This window comes from Jaculus jaculus, chromosome 5, assembly GCF_020740685.1.
Source record: "Jaculus jaculus isolate mJacJac1 chromosome 5, mJacJac1.mat.Y.cur, whole genome shotgun sequence".
In the NCBI taxonomy this organism is placed as follows: domain Eukaryota; kingdom Metazoa; phylum Chordata; class Mammalia; order Rodentia; family Dipodidae; genus Jaculus; species Jaculus jaculus.
This window is the reverse complement of record NC_059106.1, coordinates 162,053,076-162,077,864: the sequence shown is the minus strand read 5'-3', so window position 1 is coordinate 162,077,864 and position 24,789 is coordinate 162,053,076. Positions and strand designations below refer to the sequence as shown.

The 24,789-nt window shown below is 46.0% G+C and overlaps 1 protein-coding gene across 1 annotated transcript in view; it reads left to right on the top strand.

Annotated features, from left to right (window-relative positions):
* Kcnj6 (potassium inwardly rectifying channel subfamily J member 6) overlaps positions 1-24,789 on the top strand; it is a 283,658-nt gene that overhangs the window by 68,845 nt on the left and 190,024 nt on the right. The window contains exon 2 of the mRNA XM_045150778.1: positions 8,657-8,708. Within this exon, the coding sequence (XP_045006713.1) occupies positions 8,684-8,708 (25 nt within the window). The 5' untranslated portion in view covers positions 8,657-8,683. The remainder of the gene's footprint in view (positions 1-8,656; positions 8,709-24,789) is intronic.

Here is a 24,789-nt window from a genome sequence, read left to right as displayed (position 1 = left end):
CAAACCACACTAGCATGCTGGCCACCCATTTCCATTCATTTTGCATTAAGAAAATAGTTAATCGGGGCTGGAGAGATGGCTTATCGGTTAAGCGCTTGCCTGTGAAGCCTAAGGACCCCGGTTCGAGGCTCGGTTCCCCAGGTCCCACGTTAGTCAGATGCACAAGGGGGCGCATGCGTCTGGAGTTCGTTTGCAGAGGCTAGAAGCCCTGGCGTGCCCATTCTCTCTCTCTCCCTCTATCTGTCTTTCTCTCTGTGTCTGTCGCTCTCAAATAAATAAATAAAAAATTTAAAAAAAAAAAGAAAAAGGAAAATAGTTAATCAGTAGTTCTTCAATGCTGGGGTCTCTATGACCATCTCTATGTCATATAAATGATACCTCAGGCCAGGAACACTCACCTGGTTGCCACCCTAGGAATGTGGCAGGTTACACGAGCTTCGGTCCTCAAATGACCTCTGAGACCTCAGGTCAAAAAGAGGAATGGGGAGAGTCAGGGAGCACAGAGACACATCTTTGGAGTCTTTGTGGCCCTGGCTTACCCTAGGGGCTCAGTCCACCAGAGGACATGGGTTTATGAAACAGCATTATCACCCACACTCTACGTAAGTGTTCCTTTGCATACTTGTAATTTGAAAAGAAGATCACAGTTTTCTGGTGAATATAAGCACACAGTTTAGAGAGATAAAAATATCTGAGATGCAAATACAACTGGTTTGAAATATACCAAGCATGATGAGTTTCTCCCTCATCCTTAAAAACCTGCTTCTGGGATTGGGGAGATGGCTCAGTGCGTAAGAGCACTTGTCACAAAGCACAGGGGCCTGAGACCACCTGCGTCTGACTCCCCAACACCCATACCTACATAAACAGCTGGGCATGGCCACACACCCCTGAAAAACAGCAGCTTTGGGTTCAGCAAGAGACTCCATCACCAGGAAACACTGCTGTGTCTGATAGAGGTGGACACCAAGCCCTGTACACCTGGCCTCCTAACAGGTATGCACAGGCTCCTCCATCTGCACACGGTCCACATACCACACAAAGCCCACTTCCGGATGGAAGCAGGTGGATATACTCCACGCCAGCCCCCGCAGCGGGTCTGGGGGACCCAGCTCTGCTTTGCCTCCTGGATCCATATTCCCCCTTCTTCTTCTTCTTCTTCTTCTTCTTCTTCTTCTTCTTCTTCTTCTCTCTCTCTCTCTCTCTCTCTCTCTCTCTCTCTCTCTCACACACACACACACACACACACACACACACACACATATACACACACACACAGAGAGCACCTCAGTCTTTGCTTTCAACTATCCAGCCTATCTATCATAACTGCCCTGCCCTCATTAAAAACCCCCTTTTTTGGACTGGGTATAGGGCTTAGCAGTTAAGGCACTTGCCTGCAAAGCCAAAGGTCCCATGTTTGATTCCCCAGGACCCACACAAGCCAAATGCATAAGGTGGCACATACTTCTGGAATTTGCAGTGACTAGAGGCCCTGGCATGCCCATTCTCTCTCTCTTTTCTCTCTATCTCTTTCTATCTCTCTCAAATAAATAAATAAAAATATTTAAAAATAAAAATCCTACTGTGTTTGTAAATAATCTCAGAGAAATACAGCTCTGGACAGTCTCAGTAGAATGCCATAGTCCCTTTAACTGGAAGATTATAAGTAGAAATTACAAACACACACACACACACACACACACACACTTTGCAGGTGTGGCAGAAAGAAAACAGGCAGACAAAGTATTAAATTCTCATTACCCCTGGGAGTCCTTGTTCCTAAGGAGTCTGCGGCAGTTTAAATAAGATGCTAAGATTTCCTTCAGTATCTGTGACAGGTTTGGCTCAAACACATCATCATATTTCAATTTCCTCTAATGCTTCTGTTTCTCCATTGAGCATAGGAACACAGCAACTGTAGGAGGGTACCCTCAGACCTGGAGGGCCAAGCCCTCTGAGCAGCACACCAGGTCCTGGCATCTGGTATCCTGGTGGGAGATGAGGGTCAGGGGTGAGTGGCACAGTCACTCTGAGAGACTGGCACATTCGGATCTTGTTAGCCTCAGAGAAACTTGGCATTATTTTTGCTACAAATACCAGAAGTCATTTGTTCTCACATAGCAAAAAACCACATAGCCATCATACTCAGTCTCCACAGTGGCCAGGGAGAATTAGGATTTATAAGCACACAGGGCCTAACTCTGAATGTGTTCAGACTCACTGGCTCCTGTTCTTCACAACAGCCTGTGGATGAGTGCATACTGACTCCACATGCCCCACGTTACACATAAGATAGCTAACTTCCACAGTCAGTTAGTAAGCTAAGAAATGGTCAAGACTAGACAGAAACACATCTCTATTCAGGTTTCTGAATTCCCATTTTCACATTCTCTATCACACACCTTCCCTGCAAGCTAGACACGAACTCAGTACATAAGAACTGGTAGGTTAGTTTGTTGGATGGATGGATAGGTGGGTGGGTGGGTGGGTGGATGGATGGATGGATGGATGGATGGATGGATGGATGGATGGATGGATGGATGGATGAGTGAATGGATGGATGGGTGGGCTGTTGGTTGATTGGCTGCCTTTTTCACCTTAAACCACCACTGACAGTCACACTCTGAAGCAAGACACACCCAGTCATCATCTTCCAGTGGTTGACTACTTTGTATAAAAGTTGAACAGGGCTGGTACACATCAAACAGCAAACCAAGTCTTCTGTGTATATATGTGTGTTTAGAATTTACTTATCCCATTGTATCAGTTACTTTTTGTGGCTTGAACAAAATACCCAGCCAGAAGCAACTTGGGTAAGGAAAAAGGTTTAATTCTGCTTACAGTTTCAAGGAGGAGTCGCATCATGGCAGAGAAAGCATGGAAGGTGAGAGTGGGAAACTCCCATCACAACTCACCAGAATCAGGTAGGAGAGAGAGAGAGAGAGAACAGGAAGTAGGGCAGGCTATAAACCCTCAAAGCCTGCCCCCAGGAGCCTCTTCCTCCAGCAAGCCTCCACCTCCTAAAAGCTCCTCAACCCTGCCAAGCAGGGCCCATTTGCTAGGGACCAAGTGTTCAAGTACATGAGCCTGTAGGGGTCATTTCACATTCCAGTCACCACATCCATCTTGCATTTTTCCATTTAAAAGTTTAACTCACACATAAAAATGCAATATATATATATATCAATGGGGTACCATGTGATGTGTCACCGTTTGATGTTTAAATCAAGTTAAGTATTTCTTTCCACTCAAACGTTTCTCATTCTTTATGTTGTAAATATCTAAACTCCTTTTGTGAAGCATGCAGTACATCATTTATTGTCAACCACATTTACTGTTCCGAGCGTCAGCACACTAGAAATTCTTTGAACAGTCTGATAAACTGAGGCCACAAGAGTAAAATGGCTTCTCCAGGGTCATAGACATTTTCAATGATTGCAGCTTCTGACCCACCACACAAGGCCTCCCAGCTGTGACCACTGACCTGGAAGAGTCTCCACGTGAGACTATTAGTGGGCAGCACTTTGCTTTTCTAAAAGTCCAAGTGTCCCTGACCCCCATAACAAGTTATTCAACATGATATATGGATTCATGTGTGCATGAGCATAGCAGTTAGAAATAAAACTCGAGAAAGAGTAGGGAAATTTTCAGAGATTGTTAGTGTACAGTGGAGTTCTTATGGATCAACTGAGGAGGGGGAATAAGCACCTAGATGTGGTAATTTAAATGTATGGCCCCATAGACTCATGTGTATTATTAAAATTAAGGTTTCAATCCTACTGGAGGGGAGTGTGGTGGTTTGATTCAGGTGTGCCCCGTAAACTTAGATATTCTGAATGCTATGTTCCCAGCTGATGGAGATTTGGGAATTAACACCTCCTGCAGGCAGAGTATTATTAGGGGCGGGCTTATGAGTGTTACAGCCAGCTTCCTCTTGCCAGTGTTTGGCACACTCTCCTGTTGCTGTTGTGCATCCGATGTTGGCCAGAGGGTGATGTCCACCCTCTGCTCATGTCATTGTTTTCCCCTGTCATCATGGAGCTTCCCCTCAAGTCTGGAAGCCAAAATAAACCCTTTTTTTCCCACAAGCTGCTCTTGGTCAGATGATTTCTACCATCAATGTGAACCTGAATGCAACAGGGAGCATGTCACTGATCTTAGAGTCCAGTTTGAAGGTGTGTTTGGGGGACATCTGAGTTCAACCCTAGGCGTGTTCAGAGCAGTTTGAGTTCAGGCAGTTCCTGCTTGCTGGTGTTGGTGTGTTCTTGCTATAGTTTCTCTCTCTCTCTCTCCTTCTCTCTCCCCCCCCCTCCTTGGATTTATAGAAGTAGGCAGCTTCTTCCACCATTGATGGAGCTTCCCCTGGACTGTAAAAGCCTGAAATAAACCCATTCCTCCCAAAACTGTGTCTGTGCATCCCTGCAACATGAAGCTGACTGCAACATTAGGGCATTTAGATAGAAAGAATAGTGCATACCAAGGCAGGAAGGTCCAAAACTATCCTGAGTTTCAGGGATCCATAGCTGCAGTCACAGAGCTGTGGGTAGAGATAAGGATCTTTAGCCTGCGATAAAAAACAGGGTGTCTCTGTTAGTCACTTGTCCTATTGCTGTAACCAAGTTCCAAACAAAGGGGGAAAATAATATTTTGGCTCACAGTTCGGCAGATATAGTCCATCATGGCAGAGAGGGTCTGGAGGCGGGGGAGGATCTGTTTGCTGCCGTGCAGAGTTGGGGGCAGCTTGAAACACAGTTTGTTGTGAGGACATAGCGAGCTAGCGTGGAAGCAGGCTGGCCTATAACTTTTTAATTTTTTAATTTCATTTTATATATTATAATAAGATACATTCTTTTATCCCATTGGCCCCCATTCCTGTTTTCCTGGAGGCCCTTATCAGTGTGGTTATGGTATTCACTGTGGGGTCATGAAGTCCTCAGTCAGGCCCTGTGGGATCACAGGGGGTGGGGGATCTTGCCTCCGGGTATTCTTACCTACTCTTGATAACCTATAACTTTGTACCACCAACTAGCCCCATGCCTAACAGATTTCACAACCCTTCCAATGAGCCCCACCAGCTGTGACCAAGTGTTCAAACGCATGAGCCTGTGGGCTACATATCACATCCCAGCTATAGAGGCTCTGTGTCTCTGGTGGCTCCCCAGAGGTGATTCAGGACCACCTTTCAGTGTTGTAGATGAGGCCAGAGGCAGGTGGAGCGAAGAATGTTAGTGTGGAACAGACAGCTGGCAGGAAGCTCAGACGTAAGATAGGTGACTTGCCAGGAGCGGGGATGGGGGAGGAGGTGGATGCTTGCTGTAAAGCCCTTTCTCTGCCGGAAGCGCTCTTCCCTGAGCCTCGCTTTCATTTGCTGCATCCCTGTGGGGCTGGCCCTGAGCATCTCCAACAGCTTCACTAGGCCACACATTCGGAATCTCTTCCCAGTAATGCAGATCCAACATCCAGGAAATTTACTGCGGAGGGAACTCTTGGCTTTGAATATGGAAGAGAGCTTGCTTGCAACCAAGAGTGGAATGTAAATGCTTTATTGGGTATACATGGCCATAAGGAGATTGTAAGCCATCCAATGAAGTGACTAAGCTGCCCCAAAAAAATATGTCATGATTTCCACTGTAAGTTATGATATAGTCAGCCTGAGACAGACAAATTTAGGGTTCTTAAGGACCCCTCCATCCTTAATATCAGAACTTCCTGTTAACTACATAGAAAAGGCAAATGCTGAACAACAGGCTTTTGCCTCTACAAGACCAGGACAGATGCCACATCAGAGTAAGAGCTTCAGAAACCACCACAAGCAAGACCAGGGTTCAAAACATGCCTGACTCTTGGAGTAAGAAGAGACACTGGGGTCTGACACACACACACACACACACACACACACACACACACAGACAAGGGAATGGGAAAATGGCTCCCAGTGGGTAAAGTTTTTGCCACATAAACATGAGTGCCTGAGTTCTATCCTCAATACCCAGGTAACAATGCCAGGCATGGTAGCATATTAGCATATACCTGTAATCCCAATGTTATGGAGATAAAGACTGGAGGGTCCCCGGGGGGTTGATGGCCAGCTAGTCTAGCCAAATCCGTGAGCTCCGAGTTTAGTAGAGACAAAAACAAGGTGGAACATGATAGGGGAAGATGCCTAATATCAACCTTCGGCCTCGACATTCATGTTCACATGTGTGCCCTCTACACATATGAACATGCACACACACACACACACACACACATGTACCAAAAGGAGACCTACCAGTTCTGGAAGCGGCCCCGTGCACAGTCATGTGAACCAGGGTTGCCGTGACAAGTTGCTCTTGCCGTCTTGTTTGTCTCTACGGCAGAACACCTGGCCCCTGCCACGCTGCATCTCAGCATCTCTGTATAAACCAAGCGTGTGTGAGTCAGGGATCTCTAGAGAGCACAGCCAGCAGAATGAGCATATATTATAAAGGGATTTATTAGGTTGGTTTACAGGATACAGAGTGAGTAGTCCAACAGGGAACTGTCCATGGGCTAGAGGGTCAGAGATCCTGGCAGCTGCTTAGTCCACGAGGCTGGATGCCTCAGAAACCCCTATCTGGCACTGAAGGCCTAGGGGATTCCTGGCCTGGACAGATGCTGGTCTTCAGTCCATGTTTGAAGGTCGTTGAAGTTGGGGCTGGGTTCCAGAGTCCGTGAAGGATGGCAGCAACAGGGTCGGTGCAGGCACCAGTGGGTAGCACGGCCAGCCAGGCGAAGGACTCTGTCTTCTCTCGGAGCTTCATTATGTATAGTTCACCATTGGAAGAGCTGCCAACACTGGGAAAAAGGTGCTCCTCCCTCCTCCCATCTTTCCTGGAAATAATCTCAGTGACCCACCCAAGATCATGTCTTTTACTTCCTTCCTGATCTGACCAAGTTGGCAATAGAATTCAACCACCGCTGGAAGCTACAGGCATCATTACTCTTGATTCCCTCTGTTCTCAGAGCTGTTTATAACATTAAATAGGAGGCAGCGTCTTGCTTTAAGTGTTAGGAATACAGGCTGGTGTAAATCAAGGAGACTTGTCGCCACTCAATCAAAGCACACCTTTCAGTTTAGGGACAGTGCCTTTGGAAAGGCGAGTGATGGTTTTGTAGCTATGATACATCAACTCAGGTGATAGCCCAGCAGCTGTGACGTGCTCAGCATCATACAAGACCATGGGGAGACAAAAATGCCACCCTAGGCTTCTGAGAATGTAAACGTTGATGGCAAAGGTGCTGGAACATGAGAGCAGGGGCCAATGCCAGCAATGACACGTGAAGGGCACTGTAGCAAAGGGTCAGAGAAAAAAAAAACAGACAACATAACAAAGTACCATCATCCACCTGTCATTTTGTCAAAGTTCAGGGGTGTTGAATGTCATGGTTAAGTTGAAAGGAATCAAAAGAAAAGACCAGTTACACAAACTACCACATATACAGTCTCCATATAGGACAATGGAACACTGTGGTGTTTATTGTGGTATTTGATAAAATAGCAAAAAAAAAAAAAAAAAAGCGAATGAATTAAATGGGAAAGGAATAAATTCTTGTAAATAAGCGAGATGGGAGTTTGCTGGTTAAGGAAACTGTAGCTCCCAGGAGGAAAGGCATGTGTTCACCACATGTTGATGCTGTGTGCCACCTTTACTGGGAGAGACGTGCTTTGGTGACAAGTGGAGGCGTGGCTTTCAGCATTATGTGTGTGAACGTTTGTGTCTCTGACAGGGGGATCACAGTACCATGTCTATAAACAGTCCTAGGTATAGAAATAGGGATGGGAAGCTGCTCACCCAGATTGTCCCAGTGATTGCCTCCAAGGATGGTATTATGAGAGAACTGTATGTTCAGATGTGGAATTCTCAGTATTTTCTGGGTTTTAAATAATGAGCATATGTATTAGTCTCACAACCGAGAAAATGAACCTACCAATGCATAGACCTGTCATGGCCAGTGCTCTCCTTATGGCTGTTCTTAGAAACCAAGAAAGTGAAGACATCTGAAGACATGGAAGAGAGCTCTGTAGGACAGGCAACTATTCTTAACAGCTACAATGTCGCTTTTTAATTAGGTCACATTCAATTTCTGTATGTATCAGCCTGGCTCTCAAACTCAGTGGGTTATAACCTATATCTTGATTGAAACAAAATGTTTTCAGCTCAAAATAGATAAGGTTGTAGACCCATCAAAAGTGATGACTTTCAAAAGACTTCAAAAGAATCTAAAAAGTAAGACAAAAGATGTATAAAATTTATCTAGTTTTATGGAAACCAAATGATGACAAAAATATCAACTCCAAAAATACCAAAGAAAAAGCTTCAACAGGGGAAAATAGAGAGCAAAAATTTGGCATATGGATGTCAAATCTCCAGTGTCAAAGAGGTTTTGCGAACTGGTCGTGCGTCACCAATTATATATATATCCAAGATCAGTGTGATTTTGCTCACTGCCAAGAGCAATGAGGAGGTTTTTAATGCCCTAAAATTCTCTTTTCAGTGACTGCTTGGAAATGTAGCTATAATATAAGTGGTCTAGGAAATGAAAGAAGGGAGATACAGACACAACTGGTTCACTGTATGTGCTCATTTCTCATGCACATTTGATGGATAATTGTCTTTTCTCCTCTCACCTCCAGGAAAAGCACAACGAAGAAACAACAGCGATGGCCAAGTTGACAGAATCCATGAGTGAGTCATATGACATTTATTATTTGTTTCTGGTTTTGAGTGGAAAACATGAAATCGTGCAGAGGTTACAGCCCCGTGTGATTATCTGTTTGGCCTTACCATTCGTCCCTGCATTGGCCAAGGTCTATTTGGTCTTGTGTGTTACACTGTGTCCACATTACTGTATGCCTTCTTCGAAGTTCCTATTTCTTGGAGTCAAGTTTCTGGTCTGTTGCTGTTACTCAAAGCCCGGACTCTGCAGAATGAAAATGGGCATTGTTCATGGCACTACTTTGGGGATAGGGACCCATGATTTAGCCAAAATTAGCGGAAGTGTTTTTTTTGTTGGGTATTTTTTTTTTTTTTTTTTTGGTGGGGATAATTTCATGGGCTGGATGATCTAAAAGGAGGGAAGAATGCTGAATCAGCATTCAACCTTTCAGGTGTAAATCAGAAACTTCAGATGGAACTAATGAACATGGAGTGAAGGAGACAGAAGTAGCTAGCAATGATCTGAATAGTGTTACAAGGCTCTACGCTCTTAAGCTAAATAAATAGGTTCCATATAGCATTTTCAGATGAGAGTGGAATTAATTATAATAAATCTTCCTGAAACGAGAGATGCCATTTTCTCTGTTGATGATTAAATATTAAAGACCATGGAGATAAGAGAACAAGCAGGTAATTGTTTCTTTGAAAATACACGCTGCTCCTGGTAGCAGGTTTTGTATGGAAAGCTATAGCAAGCTTGCAAGCGCTTCCACGTTATCCCCTGGGTAACGAGCACCTTATTAAATTTGTCTTGCAAAACAAATGGCTTACCCGCACATGCCAGAGCGCTTCCTCCTGCTATTGTTCCTCACATCCAATGAGTAATAAAGGCAAAAGTTCCTACCTGGCCACAGCCATAATGCCTATCTCAACACGTCCCTCTCCTAGACAAGGGCACATGAAGCAGTCCTTGCATTGCATTCCTGTAATTTCTGCCCGCAAACCTCAGCCTAAGTTCAAAGAGGTTCTCACCTCATGGTAATTTCGCCGTGCAACCACTGCCTCTGAAGGAATAGCAAAGGGACAAAGCTCCTTGGGAGCCCACACTTCCCTTCTGCCATCATTTCCCCATCATCCTCTGCCCCACTTTACTGCTCTATTCTCTGCTGCCTGTGGTCTCAGCAGACTGAGAAATTTTGAAAACCATGACTACTGCTTTGAAGCACTCCGAAACTGGGTCTTTGTAAGTGAAAGTATCATAAAGTCTGCAATAGGCTCTTATCAGAATTAGTATGAAATGATGATCCTGGGGGCTCTTACATGGTTGAGCCCGTGTTGTCTAATAAGATGTGGTACCATGGACAGCCCCCATTCACATGTCATCACACAGGAATAGATTAAGTACTCAACTGTAAACAATAGATAGATAGATAGATAGATAGATAGATAGATAGATAGATAGATAGATATAGATATAGATATAGATATAGATATAGATATAGATATAGATATAGATATAGATATAGATATAGATATAGACATAGATATAGATATATATTCATGAGCTTTACTGTATGAATATATTGCATATTGGTCATATGCCCATCTAAATCTTTTTAAAATATTTATTTATTTATTTGCAATGGGGGAGAGAGAGTTAGAACTAGAATATGGGCTTGCCAGGGCCTCTTGCAAGATGCATGTACCACTTTGTGCATCTGGCTTCTTACATGGATACTGGGGAATGAAACCCAGACCACCAGGCTTTACAAGCAAGCACCTTTAACAGCTGAGCCATCTCTCCAGCCCCATTCCATCTAAGTCTTTTTGAAGCAAGGACTCACTGTACTCCAGGCTTACCTGGAACTCACTCTGTAGCCCAGGTTGTCCTTGAATTCATGGAGGTCCTCCGACCTCAACCACCTCCCCCCAGAGTACTAGGATTAAAGGTATGTACCACCATGCATAGCATATCTCTAGATCTTCCCCCCCCACTTTTTTGTGTTTTTTTCAAGGTAGGGCCTCACTCTAGTCCAGGCTGACCTGGAATTCACTATGTAGTCTCAGGGTGGCCTCCAACTCATGGTGACCCTCCTACTTCTGCCTCCCGAGTGTTGGGATTAAAGGTGTGTGCCACCATGCCCAGTATATCTTTAGATCTTAATGACCAGTACAAATGACCCATTTTTCTTCTTCTTTTTTCTCCACCTCCTTGTTGGTTTTTTTGAGACCTAGTCTCACCTGCAGCCCAGGCTGGCAAACTTCAAGCCTCAGCCTACTACATGCTGGGATTACAGGCTTGAGTCATGATGCCCAGCCCCACAGGTTCTCTGGGAGCTAAAGTTGTTAACAACCTAGACCCAAGCATTGTTGTCCATGAATTCAGTCTTGAGTGTATGAATGAATTAAACCAAATGGTGTTGCCCATGGACTGTGAGACTAAAAGATTTTACAAGCTTTTGTTAGATTCTTTAGATATCTGATGAAGTATTTTGTTATCTCAATCTTATATAAAGTTGCTGTTTTTTCAGTTTGTTGCACTGATAATCGTTTCACTAATTAAATACTTCAGTGTATAGACATCTTTGTTTACTTTGAAATTAAATGTGTTTTCCAATGGGGATAAAAAATTTATACTCTGGGGCTAGAGAGATGGCTCAGCAGTTAAGAGCATTTTCTGCACAATTATGAGGGACTGAGAGACCAGACTGCTCAGAGTTCTATCCCCAGGATCCATATGAACCACTAGGCATGGCCATGCATGCCTGTAACCCCAGTTCTGTGGGCATCAGAGACTGAAGAACCACTGGGGCTTGTGGAGGGGGGGAAACAACAAGCTCCAAGATCAATAGGAGACTCCAGCCCAAGTAAGAACAGGAGGGAGAGCAATGTAGTGGGACACCCGATTCCCTACCTCCCACCACTGCAGACAAACACACACCACCATGGGCAAGCACATGTGGCAGTGCATGGGAGTGCGCATGCACACACACACACACACACACACACACACACAAACACCTTTACCAACCCCATCACATTACACACTTACACATGCAAAAAAAAAAAAGATCCCTTTTTTTTTTTAATTTTTGTTTATTTTTATTTATTTGAGAGTGACACAGAGAGAAAGAGGCAGATAGGTAAAGAGAGAGAGAGAGAATGGGCGCACCAGGGCCTCCAGCCACTGCAAACGAACTCCAGACGCGTGCGCCCCCTTGTGCATCTGGCTAACGTGGGTCCTGGAGAATTGAGCCTCGAACCGGGATCCTTCGGCTTCACAGGCAATCGCTTAACCGCTAAGCCATCTCTCCAGCCCAAGATCCCTTTTTTGACCTCTGGTGTAATAAATACAATGGTGTTCCCTAACTGAATTATAAAGTCCTCCAGACAATGTGCAAGTCAGTGTTTGTGATAAAAGCATTGTGAGGTTCCTGTCTCTATTGGATCTGGAGCTCGCCCCTTGGCTCCCGTGGGGTGGCTCTCCTGTTGCCGATTTCTGTCCTGTAGCAGTGCTAATGACCCGCTGCCTAGGAAAGCTAGACCAACACTGAATTCCAAATCCTTGAGTAAAGGAAGGGGCTCAGTCGTCCTCACGAATTGCTTTGTCTTTTAGGACAAGGTGACATAGCAATGTTTAATGCCCAAGGAAATTTAAAGTTTGAGCACAGGCCCTGGAATCATAGCCAGCATCCCAGCTCACTGATTCTTAGAAAGATACAGCATTTTCGTTAGCAGACGAGTGCTGCCATAACTCTTCTAGAGCCTCTAAGAGGAAACGTGTGATCAGTGCAAATAAACACGCTATTCGTATTAAATTCATAAATAAGGAAGGGCACAGCTCCGTAGCTCTTACCCAGGAAATGTATAAGGGAATAGATGTATTGTTATGTAAGGAGATCCTAATCAGCTAGCTGAGAGAAAAACTGAACATACAGTTACCACACCATAAAATCTGTGGCCACCAGAGAAAGGGGACATAAACGAAATCACGAATGCCCAGGACACAGTGCTCTGAATGGGTTTCCAGAGCCAGTAAACACTCTCTTGACAAGCTGCCAAGCCAAAGCCATCTGCTCACCAGAACGTCTCTATGTTTAACTAGAACCGGGAGCAGTACTTCTCCTGCCACGTCCAAATGCTCTCAGCAGCTCGGCAATGCCACACCTACCCCCACCACCTCAAACACTTAGACTGCAGCCACCTTTCCTAAATGACAACCAAGAGACATAAAAAGAATAATAGATTCCTAGATGTCCAATTAAAAGCCAGTGTATTGGGCTGGAGGGATGGCTTAGTGGTTAAGGCACTTGCCTGCAAAGCCAAAAGACCCAGGTTCAATTCCCCAGGACCCACATAAGCCAGGTACACAAGGTGGCACATGCATCTGGAGTTTGTTTGCAGTGACTGGAGGCCCTGGTGTGTCTGTTTTCTCTATGTATATATCTGTATATATATCTCTCTCTCTCTCTCTCTCTCTCTCTCTCTCCCTCTCTCAAATAAATAAATAAATAATTTTAAATAGGAAATATTTAACAAATACATTACTTTAAAATATTTCATGTCCTGTTCTTAAAATGGCTTGAAAGATTGCTCAGCAGTTAAAGATGCTTGTGTACTAAGCCTGCTGACCTGGGCTCATGTCTGTCTGTCTGTCTGTCTTTCCGTCTTTCTCTCTCTCTCTCTCTCTCTCTCTCTCTCTCTCTCTCTCTCTCTCTCTCTCTCTCTCTCCTCACAAATGAATAAGTAGAAATATTTCTTTAAAAAGTTAGGAGGTACACAGTAAAGAATATAATGGAATGAAAGAAAAATTGATGTGGAAGAAAAGAGAAATAGCAAAATGCACATGAGAAAATATATAATGAGATGAAAAACTAAATTATAAGAGGTAAAAACAGGATGGATAGATAAAAAGGAGAGGGGATAAGGACAGCTATCAGCAGAAAGATTTGTGACATCTAAAAAAATCCACAGTACCCATACCATTAACTGGCTGTGGACGTGCAACCACTCCTGGGCTATTGATTTTTTAACACTGTCCTTTGAGATCTGTTTATATGTTTGAAGTGGAGGTTTTCAGGCTTAGGCTACCAGAATCCCTGGATAAGTGGAGAAGCTGGAAAAGCCAGTGGAGGAAGCTGACTCGTCAGTACCGAGCACTTCACCACCCAGCCACTTAGTGAGATCCAAATGAAAGCCAGAGCTTGGTGAAGCCCAGTCCTGTCTATAAATAGATATGCAGTGACCAGAACTCTGCTGTCATCCAAGGTGATGCCGGGGTGAGCAGGCTCTGCTCTCATCTCAAATCAAAGTCAGATGATAGAAACTTGGAGGCTATGCAAGAGCCTGGCTGCGCAGGGGACTGGAATCACGATCAGTACCTTTGTAGGCAGTTGCATAAATGTCTGGGAAATCTGCTTTATGGTCAGTGGCTGCTGCTATGTCCCTTCAAGCCCACTGTAGGGCTTCTGGGAATGAGGCAGGAAGTCCCGTCACATGGCTTCATCTGTGATGTGGGTTGAAATGAAATGAGGAATCTGACCCTGTGTGTGGTGGTGGAGTCGGACAGACAGAGCACACTAGCAACGTGGACCAGCGCTTCTCCATGGTACAGAGCATCTTCCTGAGGCTCCCACCCGGCTTTCTGCTGGTGCTGTAGACTGTATTTCTGCCTCCTGCCTTGTGACAGTCATATGTCTACAAGGCATTGCTGCCCCAGCAGATGGGGTCTCATGAAGTGCATTTAGATCTCCCCCAATCCTGACAGAGAAGGTGACTTCCTATTGCTTTCTGCCTCCATCTTGCCAGCCTTCCTCGGACACATGGGTCCCTGAGCTCTTCTCTTCCCAGCCAGAGTATCCCTTGTGGTCATCCTCATGGTCATCTTCATGGAGAATCCTTCCCTGGCCATCCCTACCTGTGCAGCCCACCTGCACATCACAATCACATCAGATCTGCCCGGAAATGGGAAGTTCCTCGGCATTATTTTCAAATAAACAAGTTTTATTTGGAATGACTTCAGGGGCTGAGTCCTTATCGAGCCAGAGAGAGGGGAGCAGGCCAAACGCCTGGCCCGGGAGGTGTTGGAGTTCTTGCCTGTTTGCTTTAGAGTGGAGGAAATTCCTCCTGTGATTAGAGAAACAGCTCAAATTTAGCAGAGACTTGAAACTTTCTCCTGTCAACTGGGATGAGGAGAGGAAACCAGTCGCCATCATCACGTGTTAAATTAGCCCTATTAAACCAAAGTGGCTTTCAATCATCTATTCACTTCGTGGTGGAGCAGCTGTTATCGCTCTGGCATTGTATTAAGGCATGCAAAGACAAAAAACAAAAAGTGGGGTTCCTTCGTGCACTACATGAAGCCTTGCTGGACAAAAGAGACACAGGCCTAAAACAGCTACAGCTCAGGGAACACGTTCTGGCAGAGCCGGCCTGGCACATGACTGAAGATGGCAGGCGCCCGCAAGGCTTGCCTTTTGCCGATCCTAGCTCCCCTCGAGCCCCGAGGATCAGCAGGCTTTTACTGGGCAGCTTCCAGGAGTGCAAGCGCCACGATACAAGAGAAATGCCACAGCATGAAAGTGGTCAGAGATGGGAGGATGTGGTTCATCGGAAGAAAAAAGCATTTCCCACAGATGAAAGGGGGGGGCCTTATAAAGGGACTGCATGTAGCCTGGGTTTTCCTGTGGGTGGTGCAGGTAGCACTTAAGGATTTCAGCAGGTTTGGGTGAAAGTGGAGAGAAGCAGCCAGGAGGTGGTATGGAGGGCAAGCTAAGAGACTGGGGCCCCACACCAGGGTGGACAGGAGATGCACTAAAGAGGCGGTGGCCAGCGGGAGGGAGGAGGAAATGGATGCATTTGGAACAGACTTGCTCAAGCCTTGAGCCTGGAGGAGAAGCCTGGTTGGAGGTTCTGAGGTCACCCCAGGACGGCAGTGCAGACAGCAGGAAGAACGTGAGCAGGAGTCGATACAATGGGTTCCGATTGGAATGTATCTAAGTTAAGATGTGCACAATGGTAGGTTGTCTGAGGTCATTTTTGTTTCACAGTCTTAACTTCCTTTGGGGGGGGGGTCCCCTCTCTAATGCTGCATTTGTTACTTTGCTCATTGCTGTGTCAAAATACCTGAAGAGAAACAGCTTAAGAAATAAGGATTTATTTTGACTTAAAGTTCTGGGGAAAGAGTCCTCCACGGTGGGAAAGTGTGGCGGCAGGAGTGTAAAGCCAGCTCATCGCGTCGGACTTAGAGTCAGGAAGGAAGTGGACCAGGCTGAAACCTCAAAGTCCACCCCTAGTGACCCACTTCCTCCAGTAAGACACCCCCTCCTAAAGCTCACACAACCTTCCCAAACAGGTCACCCACTGAGAACCGTATGTTCAAACAAAGCCTATGGAGGGGGGTTCACATTCAAACCCCACAAACGCTCACAGTCGGACAGCACCTGGCTACATGGTTGCTGCAGTAAACACCTCCATGGCTCAGTATGCACGAGTATGCCATACCAGGCCCACTAGCTGGCACTTTGCAAAAGGTATCTTCTCCCCATTAGTGCAATGTGAGATGCTGAAGTCCACCTCTCAGGCTCACATTCATAAAGGAAACTATAGCATCAGCTCAAAGAGTCCCTGGACTTAAACTCGTGATTCCTGGAACTCTCTTCCTTCCTCCGGCTGCACACTTACACCTTTGCTTGTGGGCACTGCATTCCCAGAGAACAGTCCCTCCTCTGGCCCCAAGGCCCAATCCCTAGCCAGAGTATTCCAGTCATAAGGGTGGCTAGGCTCTTGCTCCTGCCTGACTCACCCAAAACTGTTACCCAAGTCTTAGCTCCAAGGTCCACAGAACTCCACCAAACAAAATCAAACCAAAAGAAACACTGGGAGGCAGAAACTGAGAAACGACAATGGGCGGCCGGACTGCAAAGTTGGGTGTGTGCAGGTTTGCTCCTTCCTTTCTAGACCTGTTTGGCCATGAAGCAGAGCGAGGTCCTGGAAACCCACCTTGAAGATTTGCTCTTTCGCATGCCCATGACACTGGAAGCTGAATAATATTTACTCTTCACCAGCCACATCTACTTCCGCTCACCAGTTTGGCTCTAATCTCCCCTAGCAACTTAACTGACCCAACCTCCTGCCTACGCATTCACCCCAGGGTTACCTGAATGAGGAGGGAGGCACATAGAATGGGAGAGGGGCCACCTAAGGGTAGCCGCAAAAGGATTATTTGTGCTTCCAGACCACAGGAATGCAGTTGTCACACAATGTATCATGTCAGTCCCGGCTTTCAACAGAAGTGGGGCAGCGTTCCCCTACCTGTCTGTACTCTGAGATGCTGTTGTCATGTCCTTGTAATGCTTATGATTGTCCTTAATGGAAAACAGATTTTAGATTGACCTGCTTCTGAGCTGAGAGTATAGGCATACTTGTTTGGAAACAGAGGCCCAGGGGTTGAGACTGAAGGGACTGAAATGGATATAGTACAGGAATACAGGTTAATGTATGAGCCACATCTCCATCCAAGTGAGCTTCACACCCTACTCAGTCACCCTTCCCTGTGGTTTCATCTGCTACCTCCTATACTCACTACTAAGGTCTTTCTCCTTGCTCCAAATGTGAATGCAAGTGGGAGGGGGCTGGAGAGATGGCTTAGCGGTTAAGTGCTTGCCTGCGAAGCCTAAGGACCCCAGTTCGAGGCTCGATTCTCCCAGGACCCACATAAGCCAGATGGCCAAGGTGTCACATGCATCTGGAGTTTGTTTGCAGTGCCTGGAAGCCCTGGCACACCCATTTTCTTTCTCTCCTCCCCGCCCCCTGCCTTTCTCTGCCTCTTTCTCTTTTTGTCCATCTGTCACTCTCAAATAAATTGTTTTTAAAAAATTAAGAATGCAAGCCAGGGTCTGGAGAGATGGCTTAGTGGTTGAGGTGCTTGCCTGCAAAGCCAAAGGACCTCAGTTCAATTCCCCAGGACCCACATCAGACAGATGCACAAGGTGGCACATGCATCTGGAGTTCATTTGCAGTGACTAGAAGCCCTGGTGAGCCCATTCTCTCTCTCTCTCTCTCTCCCTCTCTCTCTCTCTCTCTCTCTCTGCCTCTTTCCCTCTCTCAAATAAATAAATAAATAATAAAATATTTTAAATAAAAAAAGAAAAAGAAAAAGAAAGCAAGCTAGGCATGGTGGCACATGCCTCGGGTGGCACACTCAGGAGGCAGAAGTAGGAGGATTGCCATGAGTTAGAGGCCACCCTAAAACTACATAGTGAATTCCAGGTCAGCCTCAGCTAAAGCAAGACCCTACCTTGAAGCACACACACACAAAAGAAAAAGAAGGAAAGAAAGAAAAGAAGGTAGTTCCCTGTCAGAATGAACATGAAAACCGCTGTCACTGCCAACCAGAGACACTTCTCCATGGAGATGGTGGTAGACACTGAGGAGACTCGCAGCCTGGAGGAGGCTGACCTCCAGAGAGACCAGCTCTGTGTGTCTCTTTTTTCTTTTTAAATTTTTATTTATTTATTTGAGAGCAACAGACACAGAGAGAAAGACAGATAGAGGGAGAGAGAGAGAATGGGCGCGCCAGGGCTTCCAGCCTCTGCAAACGAACTCCAGACGCGTGCGCCCCCTTGTGCATCTGGCTAACGTGGGACCTGGGGAACCGAGCCTCGAACCAGGGTCCTTAGGCTTCACAGGCAAGCACTTAACCGCTAGGCCATCTCTCCAGCCCTCTGTGTGTCTCTTAAGATCACGCTGACCATACGGCCCCACCTGGACACTACACTCTTGGTGGACATCCGGGCAGTTTTGCTAACTGTGAAGGAACCTTTATGAGTGCAATTCTCTGACTCAATGTTCAAACATCAAGATTCCACCCCCCCCCTGCCCAAACACTTGAGCCTGAAATTTAATATCTTCTGTAAAAGATTAAATAAAAAGAAAAAAAAAGCATGCCAGAAATGCATGTAGGGCTGTTTTCTGCGGCTCTGCTGGACACCCTTTTTGTTTGTCCCACGTGATGCTGTTTTAGGAGGTGAAGTTCTCCTCCCAGTGGTTGTTGCCTTCCCGAGTTGAAGCCATGCAGACACAGGGAGGCTCCTCCTATCCAGGTGAATTCAGGGAGCCCATGGGCCAGTCCTAGCTCACGCACCCATTGCATGGAGGAAGAGCTGGGTAGTGAGCAGGAGAAGCGTCAGCCTTGCGTGAGGGAATCCGAGGGCGGTAGATGATTGGTGATAATTCCCTGGAGGGACTGGAAAATTAGCAGGAGGTGAAGGTGGTCACACCAGGTACCCAGCCAACTCCTCAGGCCAGGGGTTGGCAGCCAGTTGTTCAGAGTGGCAAGTCCTGGGCGCTCCATCCTGGTAGGCTCCCCCTGCCTGTCAAGTTGCTGGCCTCTGGGGAGTTCGAGCAGTTAAAATTCAGTGTTGTTCGCTGGGACCATCTGCTCACTCCTATCTCTAGAACATCATCGGAGACCCAGCTCTCCCTCAGCATGGCCCGCTCTGGACGGACCACATGCCCTGGCTGGTGGTCTAGACACCCTATAGCCTTCCTTGCTGGGGGCCACTCCTCTAGGGCCCTCTTTCCAGTGGACATTTGTTTGCAGATCCACCTTGTGTTCTCTGAGATGGATGAGGAAAGCTTGCCACCTAATCTCCAGTTTCATGGAATGAGTAGGATTTTCGCTGCCCTGAGGAGACGCACTTTCTCTCTCTCTCCCTCTGTCTCACCTTGAAACCTCTTGTTTCCAGAGGCTGATGTGAGGAGTGAGACAGGGGGACTTTGTTGTGGGAGGACAAAGGAGGGGACGGATCATCATCGTGAGCCATGGGAGGTGGTGGGAGGTGGAGCAGGCTCTCAGAGCCAGGTGGCAGCTTGTGGGAGTTGGGAGGGGACATGCAGTGAGCTGGGTTACAGTAGGGGGAGGCGGGGAAGGCTGTCGAACAAGCAGAGGAAGTGTGAGGCTGGAGTTTTAAAATGTGTTCACTTTTTATTTTCCTTTGGGCTGGAGCAAGGCAAATTGAGGGGGAGGAGGGATCCTCAGGGAGTTAGCACTCTAGCTCTGGAAATGTCATTCTGCCCTCAGGTCAGGAGTAGGATGGGAACTCCGGTGGTGATTGGGGGGGGGTCATCTGGGGGCATCTCCAGCTTGCAATATCACCAGCTTGCGATGAGGTCTGCAGAGTTGGAGGTGTGGCATCTGTTGGGGGATGGTTTGCAGCAGCACAGAGGTTGGGGAGACAAGCAAGACTCAACCCCTCTACTCTGAGTTTTATTTCAGAGCTTTGTTTATTTATCTGAAAAGGAGAGAGAGAGAACGAGGCAGATAGAGAAAGAATGGGAGTGCCAGGGCCTCCAGCCACTGCAAACAAACTCCAGATGTGTGTACCACCCTGTACTTCTGGCTTATGTGGGTCCTGGGGAATTGGATCTGAGTCCTTTGGCTTTGCATGCAAGCACCTTAACTGCTAAGCCGTCTCTACAGCCCAACTCTGAATTTTTTAAGTGAGCATTACAGATGCACAAGGTGGCACATACATCTGGAGTTCGTTTGTGGGGCTGGAGGCCCCGGCATGCCCATTCTCTATCTATCTGCCTCTTTCTCTCCCTGTCACTCTCGAATAAATAAATAAGAAAAAAAAAAGGTTTTGTTTTTGTTTTTTAAATATTTTTTGGTTTATTCTTACTTATTTGAGAGCGACAGAGAGAGAAACAGGCAGAGAGAAAGAGAGAATGGATGCGCCAGGGCTTCCAGCCACTGCAAACAAACTCCAAACGCGTACGTCCCCTTGTGCATCTGGCTACGTGGGTCCTGGGGAATTGAGCCTCGAACCGGGATACTTAGGCTTCACAGGCAAGCGCTTAACCTCTAAGCCATCTCTCCAGCCCAAGAAAAAAAAGTTTTTTTTTTAATTAGCATAACTACTATCTGATATCAGGCATTCAAAACAAAATGGGGTATTCTCATTTTTCTGGGACCATATAGTGCTAACTATTCTCAAGGCCATTATAAGAAGATTCAGGGTCAACATTGTCACCTTACCCTAGGCTAGACTCTCTTAAAGACCCAAGGGTTATAGCCTAAGTTTATATGAGAAACTAAAAAATTATTTTTAACATGTTTCCACTACTGTTGGGATTTTAATTGTAGTGTTTGTTGCTGGTAGTCCTTCATGATGATGGGAACCCTAGATGCCACACTTGAACTTTCATCATTACCAAGGACTCTACCTATGTTCTTCGTGGCTAAACAATAAAAATTCTTTCTGTTCAATATGTAGCACTTCCAGCCCTATGTCACATGTTCCCCTGGACCGGATGAGGATATGGCCCATGGTTGCTTCCTGGACACAGGCGGCTCAGCTCACACAATCAAGAAAGACAAGGCACACGTGTTTGATTTCCTACAGTCAAACCCCAGCCAGATAAGACCCCCTGCTTTGGATGCTGGGGATCTTTGATAGCAGATATTTGTTTTGTGCAAATGATTGCTCTCAGCCTCAGCTAAAAGTCTGTCCAATTAAATCAATGAAAAGAACCCAGAAGATGGAGCGCCCTGACGCTGAGGTAATCCCCAGTCTCCAACTTATTTCCTCTCCCATGTTGCCCCTACCCTGCTCTATAGAGACAAGCCTTCACCGCCACTTCTCCCACCACACCTTCCCGGTACACAAGCTCTCAGTAAAGAGGCAAAAGGGGGCTGGAGAGATGGCTTAGCGGTTAAGCACTTGCCTGTGAAGCCTAAGGACCCCGGTTCGAGGTTCAATTCCCCAGGACCCACGTTGGCCAGATGCACAAGGGGGCGCACGTGTCTGGTGTTTGTTTGCAGAGGCTGGAAGCCCTGGCGCGCCAATTCTCTCTCTTCTCTCCCTGTCTGCCTCTTTCTCTCTCTCTTACTATCAAATAAATAAATAAAAATAAACAAAAAATATTTTAAAAAATAAAATAAATAAATAAAGAGGCAAAAGGGGGAAGGAACAAGTCTGGGTGGTTTGTGAATGTGGATGTGTATTGGGGTGCATGCGTGTGTGTATATGCATATCCATAAGGTGTGTAAATGCACATGTGTGTATGCATGTTGGAGGCCAGAGGTCAACACTGGATGTCAGTCTTACACTGAATCTGGAGCTTGCCAATTCAGCTAAACTAGCCAGCCAGCAAGGCCAGGGATCCTCCTGTCTCTGCATCCCCAGAACCAAGATGACAGGTGCACACCCGGACACCTGGCTTTCATGTGGGCTCGGGGGACCTGAACTTGGATCCTCTTGCTTACACAGCAGGCACTTTACCCACTGAGCCATCGCCCATGCCTCAAGATTTTTATAAAACCAAGCAACTCTCTTCCTGTGCTTCTCTCCCGTGTACTTGGCTGGAATGAAAACAAGGATTAAGACTCCTCTGGGAAAGCTGTTTCTCTCTGTTTTCTTCAGTCAGGATTTCAGATGCTACTCTGTGACTGATAAGGAAATGAGAAATATTTTCTCTGAGTAAATAAAGAATTGTGTTCTTCAAGATTATTGTACACAGTCCTTCCTTGTATAATTTTAAAGCATAGCCTGATTTTTTTTTTTGTTTGTTTATAAACGATGAATAATCAGCCAAGTAGCCAGTCAGTATTTGTCATGGTGCATCACAGTAACGAGTCAGTATTTGTCATGACATCACAGTGGAGAAAACTAAGCTATACAACAGGAGCCATGCCTTATGGCTGACTGAGGACAGAGCATATGAAACAGGAAGGCAGTGTTTCCTTAACACCACTGTGGACTAGACGAGGCCGAGCATCTTCAAGAAGTGCATAATAAGATGCCGTGTGCACATGGCACACCTGCCGCTCCAAGTGCCCTGTTCCCCAGAAACACACAGCATCAGATGAAACTCAACTTAGAACAAACCCAGTGCTGGAGGAACCCCAACATGATACTGGAACTTTAGTGAGGCCCTGAGTTCAGTATCCAGAATATAGCACACAAGAAAGCAGGAGAATGAGCAAGAAGAGAGAGAGAGAGAGAGAGAGAGAGAGAGAGAGAGGGAGGGAGGGAGGGGAAAGAAGGAAGGAAGGAAGGAAGGAAGGAAGGAAGGAAGGAAGGAAGGAAGGAAGGAGACAGAAAGGGAAGGAAAGAAGAAGAAAAATAATAAGAGAGAAAGAAGCAAGCAGGCAAGAAAGAAAGAAAGAAAGAAAGAAAGAAAGAAAGAAAGAAAGAAAGAAAGAAAGAAAGAAAGGAAGGAAGGAAGGAAGGAAGGAAGGAAGGAAGGAAGGAAGGAAGGAAGGAAGGAAGAAAGAAAGGGAGGAAGGAAGGGAGGAAGAAAGAAAGAGGAAGAGAAGAAGAGAGGGGGAGGGAGGGTGAGAGAGGGAAGGAGGGAAGAAGATGGAGGGAGGGAGAAAGGAGAAGGGAAGAAAGGAAGGAAGGAGGCAGAGAGAATGGGAAAGAGGGAGGAAAAAAGCTAGGAAGGAAAGAAGGAAGAAAGGAAGGAAGAGAAGGAAGGGGAAAGAATGGCAGAGAGGGACAAAGAGAGAGGGTTTTTAGTATTAATATTGAAGCTTTTCTTTGTAAAAACAATGAAGCATTTGTCTATTTCTGCCCTGTATTTATCTGGACCCCAGGGAACCTCAGCCCAACAGCTGGGATTAAAGGAACAGAACCCTTCTGGGGGACCTGGGAAAACTTGAGAAACACTCCATCTTGGAGACCAGGCAGGACTGCAAGACTTTCATAAGAAGGTGTTACAAATTAGGGGAGCACAGAGCAGGGGAGGGGAGTCAATGGAAATGATATGGAGTGGCAAGTCATTTTCTTAGGAGAAAGAAATACAGGTATATTGGGGGAGCAATGTTCAGGAAATAGTTAATAAAGACGGAAGCACACATTTTTCTACCTGTACTTGGAGTTAGCCCCACGAACCCACTGTGAGTGAAAATGCCTTTCACAGAGCTAACCCAGACACCTGAGTTCAGCGCTCGGCCCTGGCCACTTCCCATCATGCTTCATGGCTTGCCTGGGAGACCAGCTGTTCCCACCAGCCTAGGACCACGTGCTGCCAGTCAGAGAAGAACAAAGCGAACTTCAAAGTCTGGTTTCTACTGAACGTGTATTGATTTTCTGTACCATCAAGTCAGAAGCTCCTAAGCTGTAGCATTGTGACTCAGGGACTGTCTGTGGAGATGATGGATGGGATCAAATGAAATGAGGCACTGAATGCTAGACAAGAAGTTTGTGCATTGCGTGACAGACCAGCATCTCCTGAAGTATATTCTTAGAGTCCATGGTATCTTCAGAAGAAGTTTGTTACATGTGTAGGCATGTGTGCATGAGTGTACACATGCTCATGTGTGGGCAGGTGCATATGTGTGGGTAGATACATGTGTGTGCATGATGTAGAGGCTAGTGGTCAATGACAGATGTCTTCTTCAATTGTTCTCCACCTAATTGTTGAGACAGACCTTCTAAGCTGATCAAAGCAAAACAACAACAACAAAAACCACTAAGGTGTAATTGAAAACTAAAACTGTACATTTTAATGACATACAACATGTTTAGGTATATAGAAAATGAAATGATTCTGTCAAGTGAATTAACAAACCCATCATTTCATAAGCTTTTGTAGTGCAAATATTTAAAGTCTACTCTGGTAACAATTTCAAAGTATCCAGGAAGGCCAGGCATGGTAGTGCATGCAACTTTAATCCCAGCACTTGGGAGGCAGAGGTAGGAGGATTGCCATGAGTTCGAGGCCACCCTGAGACTACATAGTGAATTCCAGGTCAGCCTGGACCAGAGTGAGACCCTATCAAAAAAAAAAAAAAATCAAAGTATTCAGGAAGCTATGGCTAGACATGCTGGTTAATAAATTTGCATAACTTTTTTCATTTTCTTTCTCACTGAAATTCCACACCCTTTGACAGGCTCTCCTCATCCCATCCCCATCAATGCCCCTAGCAACCAGCATTTTGTTCTCGGATTCCTTGTGATCAACGTTTGCAGATTCCACGCAGGAGTGAGACTGCGCAGCTCTTGCCTCTCTGTGCCCGGTTTCCATGCTGGAAATGGCGGCATTCCCTTCCGCTCGGAGGCTGACCTGGGCTCAGTGGACTGTGTAGCATTTACTGATCTTC